The 14203-nt window shown below is 48.6% G+C and overlaps 1 protein-coding gene across 1 annotated transcript; it reads left to right on the top strand.

Moving 5' to 3' along the window:
* Window positions 1-2357: 2357 nt before the first annotated feature.
* Window positions 2358-3906, top strand: ENKD1 (enkurin domain containing 1). Its single transcript, XM_077290364.1, has one exon. The coding sequence runs from the start codon at window positions 2589-2591 to the stop codon at window positions 3666-3668; it is 1080 nt and encodes a 359-aa protein (XP_077146479.1). The 5' UTR covers window positions 2358-2588; the 3' UTR covers window positions 3669-3906.
* Window positions 3907-14203: the final 10297 nt, after the last annotated feature.

Genomic DNA, 14203 nt, shown 5'->3' on the forward strand with positions numbered 1-14203 from the left:
GTATAGTCTGGGCTCGGGGTACACTGTGGCCCGTTACATCCGGTATAGTCTGGGCTCGGGGTACACTGTTATGTACACCCGGTATAGTCTGGGCTCGGGGTACACTGTGGCCCGTTACACCCGGTATAGTCTGGGCTTGGGGTACACTGTGGCCTGTTACACCCGGTATAGTCTGGGCTCGGGATACACTGTGGTCTGTTACACCCAGTATAGTCTGGGCTCGGGATACACTGTGGTCTGTTACACCCGGTATAGTCTGGGCTCGGGGTACACTGTGGCCCGTTACACCCGGTATAGTCTGGGCTCGGGATACACAGTTACACCCGGTATAGTCTGGGCTCGGGGTACACTGTTACACCCGGTATAGTCTGGGCTCGGGGTACACTGTTATGTACACCCGGTATAGTCTGGGCTCGGGGTACACTGTGGCCCGTTACACCCGGTATAGTCTGGGCTCGGGATACACTGTGGCCTGTTACACCCGGTATAGTCTGGGCTCGGGGTACACTGTTACACCCGGTATAGTCTGGGCTCGGGATACACTGTGGCCTGTTACACCCGGTATAGTCTGGGCTCGGGGTACACTGTTACACCTGGTATAGTCTGGGCTCGGGATACACTGTTACACCTGGTATAGTCTGGGCTCGGGATACACTGTGGCCTGTTACACCCGGTATAGTCTGGGCTCGGGGTACACTGTTACACCCGGTATAGTCTGGGCTCGGGGTACACTGTTATGTACACCTGGTATAGTCTGGGCTCGGGGTACACTGTGGCCCGTTACATCCGGTATAGTCTGGGCTCGGGGTACACTGTTATGTACACCCGGTATAGTCTGGGCTCGGGGTACACTGTGGCCCGTTACATCCGGTATAGTCTGGGCTCGGGGTACACTGTTATGTACACCCGGTATAGTCTGGGCTCGGGGTACACTGTGGCCCGTTACATCCGGTATAGTCTGGGCTCGGGGTACACTGTTATGTACACCCGGTATAGTCTGGGCTCGGGGTACACTGTGGCCCGTTACACCCGGTATAGTCTGGGCTTGGGGTACACTGTGGCCTGTTACACCCGGTATAGTCTGGGCTCGGGATACACTGTGGTCTGTTACACCCAGTATAGTCTGGGCTCGGGATACACTGTGGCCCGTTACACCCGGTATAGTCTGGGCTCGGGGTACACTGTGGCCCGTTACACCCGGTATAGTCTGGGCTCGGGGTACACTGTGGCCCGTTACATCCGGTATAGTCTGGGCTCGGGGTACACTGTTATGTACACCCGGTATAGTCTGGGCTCGGGGTACACTGTGGCCCGTTACATCCGGTATAGTCTGGGCTCGGGGTACACTGTTATGTACACCCGGTATAGTCTGGGCTCGGGGTACACTGTGGCCCGTTACACCCGGTATAGTCTGGGCTCGGGGTACACTGTGGCCCGTTACACCCGGTATAGTCTGGGCTCAGGGTACACTGTGGCCCGTTACACCCGGTATAGTCTGGGCTCGGGGTACACTGTTACACCCGGTATAGTCTGGGCTCGGGGTACACTGTTATGTACACCCGGTATAGTCTGGGCTCGGGGTACACTGTGGCCCGTTACACCCGGTATAGTCTGGGCTCAGGGTACACTGTGGCCCGTTACACCCGGTATAGTCTGGGCTCAGGGTACACTGTTACACCCGGTATAGTCTGGGCTCGGGGTACACTGTTACACCCGGTATAGTCTGGGCTCGGGGTACACTGTTACACCCGGTATAGTCTGGGCTCGGGGTACACTGTTACACCCGGTATAGTCTGGGCTCGGGGTACACTGTTACACCCGGTATAGTCTGGGCTCAGGGTACACTGTTACACCCGGTATAGTCTGGGCTCGGGGTACACTGTTACACCCGGTATAGTCTGGGCTCGGGGTACACTGTTACACCCGGTATAGTCTGGGCTCGGGGTACACTGTTACACCCGGTATAGTCTGGGCTCGGGGTACACTGTTACACCGGGCACTGCAGCTCAGCCCCTACGTACCTCACTAGGAGCAGACCTGCAGCCCCTCAGCCATAGTGTTTGGCCACTAATCACACATGGCCGCTGCTGATCAGGTGTCGGCCCTGCAGTCGCCTGACATTGAGGTGCTAAGCAGAGGCCATTACTGGCATGACGTTGGAAACCCTCTGTATGACAAACAAGCCTGAAGGCTGTGACAGCTGCTGATCAGCGGCAGAATCCACGCTGATCCGTCACTAGGAGCGTGCTGCGGTTTTTGATACCCTGCTCCAATTAACACGTGTAACATCCTCAGCACGGGCGGAATGTCGCGCAGGAGGTTCCCACAGATGTGTAATGTGCTTTGGGCCACACAAGCCTCTCTCATCCTCTCCAAGATAGAACACATTTTTTACAAGCATCGCCGCTTCCGGCCCGCCTTCCTGGTGGTCAGGACTCAGGACTGCATTTCCCAGAAGCCCTCAGCGGCGGAAGCGGAAGTCTCCGTTACTAAGCGATGAGCTTGGCGTGTTAACGGGAAGCGACAGTGCCGGTGTGCAGCGGACTGATTGATGCACGGCCTCGATCTCCGGTAACGACAGCGCCGCCATGTGTGAAGGGGCGTCCACAATCTCCGGGCCCATCCCCCCCGACCCCACACTGTTCCCTGGCTACTACAGGAGGCCGGCCTCCGCTCGGGCTCGGCTGGAGGGGGCTGAGGCGAAGCTGGACTTCCTGTCAGGACCCCTGGCTCCGGATCCCACCTTATATCCCACCTGTTACAGTGCCAGGCCCGCCAGCCCCGTCCCCAGAGTACGCCCCAATGCCAGGGCCATCATGGAGCGGGGGAAGAGCGGCACCGTGGGGGTTCTCCTGAGGCTGGAGGGGATCTCTCTGCACACCGCCTCACCCCCTCCCAAAAAACCCAAGGACCACGGGAAAGAGAACGTGCAGCGCCTGCGGGAGATCCAGAAGCGGTGCAGAGAGAAGGAGATGGAGAAGGTCCAGGGGGCGCCCAAACCTGTCAAGGCTTTGTGGAAATCCTCCAAATACGAGCAGGTGGAGTCCAAGGTGAGAGCCAGACTCCAGGAGCAGCCGCCACCTGCAGACCCAGCCCAGGCCGCCTTCCTGAGGTCCCACACCCGCTGCGGAGCAGGGTTAGCCCCACCCAGGAGGCCCCCATCACCGGGGCCCAGCAGGCCCACCACCCCTGGTGACGAGATGCACGTGCGTGGCTCCAGCATTGACTTTGTAGCCCACAATGCAAGAAACGTAAAGAATATCCCAATGAGGAGATCTCGCTCCTTACAAAACCTGAACGAGGTCCTGCAGGAGAAGCAGCGGCAGCAAAAGGAGTACGACTCCAAGCAGAAGGGACACGTCCCTCAGTATCTCCTGGACCTGAAGGACAAGTGGATGAAGGAACAAGAGGAGCTGAAGAAGCAGACACCGGACCCATCTCTACCCCCGGGACACACCAAGATGCCGGAACATGAACGGCAGGAGACGCTTCATAAAATCAAGGAGACCCAGTCCCAGCTTCTGAAGGAGCTCGTCATGCTTCCAGTGCGAGCGGACAACCTCAGCATTCAGAACCGGCGAACCGAGCTGGAGAAGAAACTTTCTGAGATTGAGGAGGCCATCAAAGTGTTTTCCCGGCCTAAAGTCTTCATTAAGATAGATTCATAATCCCATTGTCTCCCATTGTCCATAATCTCTAGCACCGTCCTGCTGGACTCGTCTACAGGTGTCCTCCAGGATTGCACAGACTGTCGCCTCGGAAGGACGTTTCACAGCCCCTTTATCATGTGGAGGGAGTGAAATTAAGACTATTTATTTTAATCTTTATAATTTTAATATAAAATGGAAAAAAAATAATTTATGAAAAGTAGTGCACACCGGAGAATTAAACCTAGTTCTGCACTCCGGTGGGTCTCTTAATTTATTTGGCCACCTATAATTTGTTCCATATTATCGCTGTGCTGCTTTTTCCCATTTCTTAAAGCTCGTTCACACGACCGATTTTCTCACACCAGTGTTATCCATGGTTGTCACTGATCACGCTCTTGCCTATGATAGTCTATGGGGCTGAGCACATGCCTGTTTTTTTGTTTTCCTTGGACCAAGTGGTCCATGGAGAAAAAATGTGAGATGTCTCTGATTGTGAGCGAGCAATGCAAGTCAGTGAGTCTGTGAAAAATCAGACCGCACTTGGACTGACAAAAAGGAGAAGGTGAAGTAACTTTTTTCTTTCTTTCTACATCCGAGAAAAACTGGTGCCGCTCTGATCAAACTAATCAGATTGTTTCTCTCGGATGTGGAGAAGTGGGTGGTGTGAACCTGGCTCTAGAATGAGAACTTATATTGAAGCTGTAGACCACAGATTAGGAACGTTCAGATGAATGTATTTTCGGTCCGGGTACGATCCATGTGGAAATCCGAGAGGCTGACATTGGGACTATGCGCTATGTGCTCGGGCCCATGGATTCTGATTCACAGACCAGAATAGCAGATGTAAAGCGCTGGCAGATCCTGCACCCTCTGCTATGAGGAGGACGGTGCACAGAGCTGCAGCCAGATACAAATGCAATTAGCAGAGGAGAGGTTTCCGATAATCTCTGCGGCCCATTTAAACCTAGACTATGTTGTAGTCTGATGATTGGCTGTGAAGCGTTGGAAGATTTAAAGAGGTGTCCACTATATCACTGATGACCAGTCCTAAGGATAAGGCACCAATGTCTGATCGGTCGGGGTCTGACACCCGGCACCCCTGCCAATCAGCTCTGTGATGGCAGCTGCTGGCCTGCCGGAAATGCCCAATTGCTCCACCTTCTGATAGTGGTCACTGCAGGGTGCTGCACATCCGCCTCCTTATTGATTTGGTTAGGAGACATGTGCAGTGCTCATTTGGGGCCTCTATCGGAAGATGTAGCCGCTCCACAATTAAGCATTTCCAGCAAACACGTGAACAGCTGATCGGCGGGGGTGCCGGGTGTCAGACCCTGATGCCCCATCCTGATTGTAGGTCATCAGTGATACAGTAATAGACAGCCTCTTTAAATTACTGTTTTATTGGGAAGTGTAATTCTATTATGGAACAGTATTTTCGCTCTCAAGATCTTTGGTTTTTATTGAAAAGTAAAAATCCGTTGTTCACATGCGACGCTGGAAGCTGATAGTGTGCTACACACACAGCAATACCAGCAGCTGTGCTATGGGCACTTCCGTTATTTGCAGTCTTGAGACTTCTTCAGGAAATGCTCTGTTTTTGGAGGAGTTTTTCTTTTTGAAAAGTTTTTTTTTTCCTGGAATGTTCTTTGCAGCCTTTTGATTGGTCAGTTTTCTGTCAGGATCCTGCTTCAGAGAATTGACATACTTTTTTTTATCCCACAGGTGTATTTCAAAACCTCTTTAGGAAATAAAAATCTGAAAAGCATAGCGAATGTCTCCCAAAACCTTAATCAGAAGAGTTTGCGGAAACGCAACGTTGTTTATTCCGCAGCATGTCAATTCTTTGTGCGGATTCCGCAGTGGTTTACACCTGCTCCATAATAGGAATCCGCAGGTGTAAAACCGCAGGTGGAATCCGCACAAAAACCGCAGTAAATCCGCAGTGCGGTTTACCTGCGGAATTACCAAAAACTGCGGAAAAATCCCCACACCATTCTGCAACGTGTGCACATATCCTAACATGTCCACCGGCAGCAATGTCTGTTCCTATGTTGGGCAGGGTTTTGACGCTGTTTTAGAACATCCATGTATTGCTTATCTGCTTTGTGGACAGGTACCGGAGCGCCCTGCATTTCATGCACAATTCTGATTCATAAAACCAGTGTAATGAATGGTGCGATTTTTGTTTTTATATATATTTTTGTGCACAAACAACTTAATACTGGTCAGTGCTGTCTGTCTGGGTTAGCACCTAAGAGATGCCTGGTAGGCCCGACCACCCCCAATAATGAGATGCAAATCCACGGTCACACATGGACAGCGCACTGACCGATAATATGGCCTTCTAAATGAGACGTAATACAAAACCACTAAGGCACAAACCATAGTATATGAAACAGTCCTAAGCTCATGTACCAGGACCGCTACAGGCAACAGCCATGGATTACTCCCAACAGAGATACATACAAGAAAGAATGAAGTAAAAAGATCCAAAAATAAAGTGAAAAAGATAGGTTTTTTTTTCTTTACTCAATCATATTCATATTCAAAGATCATAGAGTTAGGAGCAACAAGAGTGGTATGGTGCGACACCACAGATATAGTGTAGTCAGGGAGAGCCTAGTGAGAGAACCTGTATATACAAAAAGTGACAGTGCACCGAGTCAATTCACAGTACTCTGAGAGACTCATGTGGCCGTATCAATGCAAGTAGGTAAATAGTATATATATTAATCACCATATTGTAACTTAACAGCATTGATTGCCACAATGTGAGTCTCACATTAAATGTTTGCTCTTACCCATATCTGACTCGCTGGTGTTGCACACGATGCCCCAATGCGCGTTTCGCGTCGGCTTCCTCAGGGGGCTGTTGTAGGCTGTGGTGCAGTTTTGGTTTTCTAAAACTGGACAGTTCCTCTTTAATTGCTCCAAATAGCGTAAAAAAATGTTAAAAAATGTATACTAATTCCTTGGTCGTAACCACTCTCAGCCAGGAGTCCCCCTCCGGTCTCGTGACATAGACAATGTCATGTCACAGCTGCAGCCAAAAGAAGGAGACTGATTGGCTGCAGCCTTCATAATTCCAATATGAAAGGACATTATTGAATCTTAAAAACCATTGTCCTAAAAGAAAAATCCTAGACTTTCTAGTCCGAATTTTATGTCCAGCTCTAAAGAGGTTGTCCGGGTCCAGTTTTGGCTGTACCTGAGCAAGGAGAGATGCAGCTGCACTCTGGACAGGAGAAGAAAACCTTCAGGCACCTGGTGAGTGTTGGTCACTGGTGCCATGAAATAAAATAGGATCTATGAATAATACTTGAAGGACATGGGTGGTCGTTCCCTCCTGGCGTGAAGCTGCTTTTCTCCAATCTTGATGTCAGATCGGGCAGAAGGGCCTGGACATCCCCTTGAAAGTGGAATATCTGGCATTACACAGATCAGATTGGTTCTACTAACATGACCAGTACTGAAATAACCAACGCTACTCAGCTGCGCACTACTTTTCTCCCCCACCCATAGACCACTCACACTCCACTACTTCTGCCATCACATACAAGTCCATAACGCTACAGAAGTCTCAGCAGCTTCGCCTCCAGTCTGATCTGTTGTGACACATTACCAATGCGGTCTCTGAAGAGGGCCGACTACCTATTTCAGAAGCCGAGCCAAACATCTGTATCATGGTCAGTAAGTAAACAGAGGAGGGGGCTGGTTTAGGTATTGAAATGAGCAGTCAGTGAGATCCCCTCAGGCACAGCATGGGCCATGTGCCGAAACAACACCGTCATGTCAAGAGCAGGACTGGAAGTGAAGCTGACGGACAGGAGTGGCGACCATAGGTTCCGGGCACAAGATGTCATTAAACTATATAGAATTTAACCTTGTTTATATACTTTTTGGTCTGGACAATGCGTTAAAATGCAATGGTAAAATATACACTGACTGATATTCCGATACAAAATATTCAGAGCTGATTTCTAGAATTGTGGCAGAAAAAAATGAACCATAAAGTCTACTGGCTGAAATGAGCATGCATGTTTTATGGCTGGTTTTAGGCTATGTGCCCACGTTGCGGATTCATGTGCGGATTTTTCCACACCGTTTTTGAAACATTCACAGGTAAAACGCACTGCGTTTTACCTGTGGAATTACCGCGGATTACCTGCACAAAGAATTGACATGCTACGGAATAACAATGCAGCGTTTCTGCACGTTTCTTTGCCGCAGCATGGGCAGTGCGGATTTTGTTTTCCATAGGTTTACACGGTACTGTACAACGCATGGAAAACAGCAAAATCCGCAACATGTGCACATAGCCTAAACAATATTCTGATGCATGTGTGAAAGCATGTGTCCAATAAGGGTATGTTTTCACATTCAGGAAACGCTGCTTGTTTGACGCTGCGCAGCGCTGCAGCGTCAAACAAGCAGCGTCCAGATGTTCCTGCATAGTGGAGGGGATTTGATGAAATCCTGTCTCCACTATGCGTGGAAACCCGCACGCGGCGGCCCTGCGACTACGGACATGCTGCGCGTCTTTTCAGATCGCAGCATGCCCATACACCTTGCGGGGACGCAGCGTCCCCGCAAGGCATATCACAGGGCCCTATGGGAGAGAGCGATCATCCCGGATGTGAAGAGTTAACACATCCGGCATGATCGCGTCCCATTAAGGGGGCGGGGCTTAGCGCCGAGCGGCTTCGCCGCTGCGGCGATACCGCCGCCCATCCGTACCGTGGAGACATACCCTAAGAAGGCAAAGTAGTGCAATTGTAGATGTGATTTATCATTGTCAGTAGGGGGCATGATTAATCTACAGGTCCTTCTCAAAAAATTAGCATATAGTGTTAAATTTCATTATTTACCATAATGTAATGATTACAATTAAACTTTCATATATTATAGATTCATTATCCACCAACTGAAATTTGTCAGGTCTTTTATTGTTTTAATACTGATGATTTTGGCCTACAACTCCTGATAACCCAAAAAACCTGTCTCAATAAATTAGCATATCAAGAAAAGGTTCTCTAAACGACCTATTACCCTAATCTTCTGAATCAACTAATTAACTCTAAACACATGCAAAAGATACGTGAGGCTTTTAAAAACTCCCTGCCTGGTTCATTACTCAAAACCCCCATCATGGGTAAGACTAGCGACCTGACAGATGTCAAGAAGGCCATCATTGACACCCTCAAGCAAGAGGGTAAGACCCAGAAAGAAATTTCTCAACAAATAGGCTGTTCCCAGAGTGCTGTATCAAGGCACCTCAATGGTAAGTCTGTTGGAAGGAAACAATGTGGCAGAAAACACTGTACAACGAGAAGAGGTGACCGGACCCTGAGGAAGATTGTGGAGAAGGACCGATTCCAGACCTTGGGGAACCTGAGGAAGCAGTGGACTGAGTCTGGTGTGGAAACATCCAGAGCCACCGTGCACAGGCGTGTGCAGGAAATGGGCTACAGGTGCCGCATTCCCCAGGTAAAGCCACTTTTGAACCATAAACAGCGGCAGAAGCGCCTGACCTGGGCTACAGAGAAGCAGCACTGGACTGTTGCTAAGTGGTCCCAAGTACTTTTTTCTGATGAAAGCAAATTTTGCATGTCATTCGGAAATCAAGGTGCCAGAGTCTGGAGGAAGACTGGGGAGAAGGAAATGCCAAAATGCCTGAAGTCCAGTGTCAAGTACCCAGTCAGTGATGGTGTGGGGTGCCATGTCAGCTGCTGGTGTTGGTCCACTGTGTTTCATCAAGGGCAGGGTCAATGCAGCTAGCTATCAGGAGATTTTGGAGCACTTCATGCTTCCTGGCACCTGCTCACAGTGCCAAAACCACTGGTAAATGGTTTACTGACCATGGTATTACTGTGCTCAATTGGCCTGCCAACTCTCCTGACCTGAACCCCATAGAGAATCTGTGGGATATTGTGAAGAGAAAGTTGAGAGACGCAAGACCCAACACTCTGGATGAGCTTAAGGCCGCTATTGAAGCATCCTGGGCCTCCATAACATCTCAGCAGTGTCACAGGCTGATTGCCTCCATGCCATGCCGCATTGAAGCAGTCATTTCTGCCAAAGGATTCCCGACCAAGTATTGAGTGCATAACTGAACATTATTATTTGATGGTTTTTTTGTTTGTTATTAAAAAACACTTTTATTTGATTGGACGGTTGAAATATGCTAATTTATTGAGACAGGTTTTTTGGGTTATCAGGAGTTGTAGGCCAAAATCATCAGTATTAAAACAATAAAAGACCTGACAAATTTCAGTTGGTGGATAATGAATCTATAATATATGAAAGTTTAATTGTAATCATTACATTATGGTAAATAATGAAATTTAACACTATATGCTAATTTTTTGAGAAGGACCTGTACACTGTGAAACAATACAATAAACAGCTGGGTGTGGAAAGCCATGCAGCCCCCTGTCGAATACACTTTCATTGTCGGAGCACTCGGGTTATTCGCGTCTGGCATATGCCCAAATATAATTTCTAACAAGCTGTTCCATGTGGAGTTTCTAACTATATAATAGCCTCATTCATTCCATGCTTTACTGGCTGGTAGTCTGGAAGCATTCCCACAATATATCAAATTTTAATTAGATTTATTAAAACTTTATTTAATAAAAAATAGGAAATGAAAGGAAAGACACAAAGCTCAGTTTTAGGTAATAACAGGCAGGATGCAGACAGACACGTCTGGTAGATCCCAGGCTCCATTATCTATGTGCATTTGAGGACACAAGAGATGAGATCAGAACCACTTCTAGGACTATGAATACTTAGTCACAGAACCAGACACATCTGTGGAGCCCGATATGGTGCTGACACTGAGGACACGTTCACACTATCAGTATGAGGTCAGTATTTGTAAGCCAAAACCAGGAGAGAAACAATCGGAGGAAAAGTGTAATAGAAAAATGTAACCGCTTCTGTATTTATCACCCACTCCTGGTTTTAGTTACAAATACTGATGTAAAATACTGACCAAGTACTGATCGTGTGACCATAGCCTAAGGGTTCACCCCAACCGCCATATTATACCACCTGTGTTATGGCTGCCGTCACACTAGCAGTATTTGGTCAGTATTTTACATCAGTATTTGTAAGCCAAAACCAGGAGTGGGTGATAAATGCAGAAGTGGTGCATATGTTTCTATTATACTTTTCCTCTATTTGTTCCACTCCTGGTTTTGGCTTACAAATACTGATGCATACCTCCCAACCGTCCCGGATCCCGCAGGACTGTCCTGATTTTGACAGTCAGCCCCGTGATCCCGGGCGGGACATTAGTTGTCCCGCACTACGCAAGGTTTGTTGCTGTTTTTTTTTTTTTTTCTTAGAAAAGTTGGGTCACCTCCCGCCCGCCCGCCCACCTCCCAAATACCTCCCACCCACCCTCCTTGAAGACAATACTCACCCTGCTCCAGCGATGCCTGGTCTCGGCTTCTGCAGCACTCCTGAATGAGCTGTCACGTTGTACCGCTCATTTAAGGTCATGAATATGCGCATATTCATGACCTAATGAGCGGTGTCACATGACCGCTCACCCAGGAAGAAGGTGCTGAGCCGGGAGTCGGGACACAGAGCGAGAGGGATGACCGCACGGTGAGGAACAGGTAAGTATGAGGGACGGGGGAGGGGGGATAAAGGAGGACGGTAAGTCGCGCCATCGCCATTCAAGATGGGTGCTGGGGGGGGCAGGAGGGGGGTGGAGAGATGAGCCATGTATACAGGAGGGGGGGAAATGTGAGCCATACATGCAGGGGGGGGAATATGAGCCATGCATACAGGAGGGGGAAATATGAGCCATGCATACAGGAGGGGGGGGAATATAAGCCATACATACAGGAGGGGGGTCAGTATACAGTATTAAGCATCGTGTGGGATCATTTTACAGTATGGAGAACTGTGTGGCCATTATACAGTATGGAGCATCATGTGTGGCCATTATACAGTATGGAGCATCATGTGCAGCCAGTATACAGTATGGAGCATCATGTGCGGTCATTATACAGTATGGAGCATCATGTGTGGCTATTATACAGTATGGAGCATCATGTGCAGTCATTATACAGTATGGAGCATCATGTGCGGTCATTATACAGTATGGAGCATCATGTGCAGTCATTATACAGTATGGAGCATCATGTGCGGTCATTATACAGTATGGAGCGTTGTGTGTGTTCATTATACAGTATTGAGCATCATGTGTGGCCATTATACAGTATTGAGCATCATGTGTGGCCATTATACAGTATGGGGCATCATGTGTGGCCATTATACAGTATGGAGCACTGTGTGGCCATATTTTTTTGTTTATAATTATTGTATATGAAACAGTGTGATCAGCAGTGCTAAATGGGTGTGGTTGGGACATGGATATGGGTGTGACTAATTATGAATGGGTGTGGTCAGAGGCGTGGCCTAAAATTTGCCGCGGCGAAATTCGGATCGCATCCCACAATAGAAGTCAATGGGTGCGAGAAAAAATCACAGCACTCGCACCATGCGAGTGCTGTCCAATTGTTACACACCGATCGCATTTGAAAAGTCGGTAATTCATATGCGGGTACAGTAAAATCACACTGACAGGGTAGAATAGATAGAATAGGTATATACACATAGAATACATATCTATAATATAACGCTGGGAGCGTCACTCTGTCCGAAGCCTTTATAGACTGTGCAGTCTGGACCCCACAGAGTGACACTCCCAGGAGATCGCGGTATGCGTAAGCACTGAACGCACACCGCGATCTCCAATGGAGAAGCAGGGACGTGCCAGGAGGGTGAGTATGCTATATTCACCTGTCCCCCGTTCCACCGATGTGCGCCGCTCCACATCCTTGGCCTGTGACGTTCAGGTCAGAGGGCGCGATGACGTGCTTAATGCGCGCCGCCCTCTGATTGAACAGTCACAGCCAGAGGACCCGGAAGACGGAGCGGCGCGCAGCAGTGGATCAGGGCCAGGTGACTATAGTAAGTGCCGGGGGCCTGAGCTAGTGGTGACTCCGGCACCTGACCCCCACAGCGCGCCGGTGTCCCCGCCTGCTCAGGCCTACAGCACTCGGCGCCCAGCGACCATAGGTGAGTATGTTTTTTTTTTAATTGCATCAGCATACAGGGCATATAATCCTATGGAGCATCTTATGGGGGCCATCAACCTTTAGGGATTAGCATACAGGGCATATACTATGGAGCATCTTATGGGGGCCATCAACCATAATGGAGCAGCATACAGGGCATATAATCCTATGGAGCATCTTATGGGGGCCATCAACCATAATGGAGCAGCATATGAGGCATATACTATGGAGCATCTTATGGGGGCCATCAACCATAATGGAGCAGGATATGAGGCATATACTATGGAGCATCTTATGGGGGCCATCAACCATAATGGAGCAGCATATGAGGCATATACTATGGAGCATCTTATGGGGGCCATCAACCATAATGGAGCAGGATATGAGGCATATACTATGGAGCATGTTATGGGGGCCATCAACCTTTATGGAGCAGCGTATGGGACATATGGATGGGAGCACAGCACAGCAGTATACATAGGGATAGGATTCGCTTTCTCCTGTGCTTTTTCCCATACATATTTTCTGACCCTTTCCTGAACACTTGTCTGATGTTTGTAACCACCGGCGAGAGGTCTTATTATGTTTTTTTTTTTCCAGTCCTTTCATGTTTTCTTTTCTACTGGAGTTTTCCAGATTTTTTTTAACTCTACTCAACAATGAATAAACAGCTAAAGTTTTTTTTAAAGCAAAACTGCTCGAAAGGCCCGGCAGACGTCTTCTGCGCCTTCCCATTGACTAAGTGTAAAGTATGGCGTGGATTCTGAGAGGGAGAGGGAGCGCCTAGGAAGTGGCCAGGTCCCTGATTCTAGTTGTCGTCTTTGGATCCTGAAGAGGTTAAAAGGCGCTCAAGAGCCTGAACACATGGACGACAGGGCGTCTGTACGTGGAAACGCACAGGTTCATTCTGTGCAGCTGTTTCTGTTGGGTTTTTCAGGTTTACACAGCACAGTACCTTTGAGCGCTTTGTTAGCGTATTTTTAGGTGGTTTTCAGAGCAGAACCCACCTGACAAAACTATGATGTGTACGGACGCTTACGAGGAAGCAGTAGAGCAAGTTCCGCAGACTGGCTGGAGATATATTGGGCCGCTTTCACACATCAGTTTTTGCTATCAGTCGCAATCCATCAAATTTTGAAAAAAACAGAACCGGCGACTGATGCCACCGGATCTGTTTTTTTCTCATAGACTTGTATTAGTGACGGATTGCGACGGATGACCTCACGTTTCATCCGTCGAAAATTGTTTGTCCGGTGGCTGGAGACAACAAAGTAACATTTTTTGTGTACTTCAAAAAACCATCAGTAACGGTTCCATCGCGGTCCGTCGTTTGCTAGAATGGAAGCCTATGGCGCTGGATCCGTCAAATAACAGAATCTGGTAACGGATTCCATTTTTTAACTGACCATGTTCCGATCCAATTAGCCAGACCCGCTAGTCTGATCTGTCCAAAAA

This window comes from Ranitomeya variabilis, chromosome 1, assembly GCF_051348905.1.
Source record: "Ranitomeya variabilis isolate aRanVar5 chromosome 1, aRanVar5.hap1, whole genome shotgun sequence".
NCBI lineage: Eukaryota > Metazoa > Chordata > Amphibia > Anura > Dendrobatidae > Ranitomeya > Ranitomeya variabilis.

Bases quoted from the DNA above. Each gene is read 5' to 3' on its own strand.
- ENKD1 (XM_077290364.1), top strand. From the start codon at position 2,589: ATGTGTGAAGGGGCGTCCACAATCTCCGGGCCCATCCCCCCCGACCCC.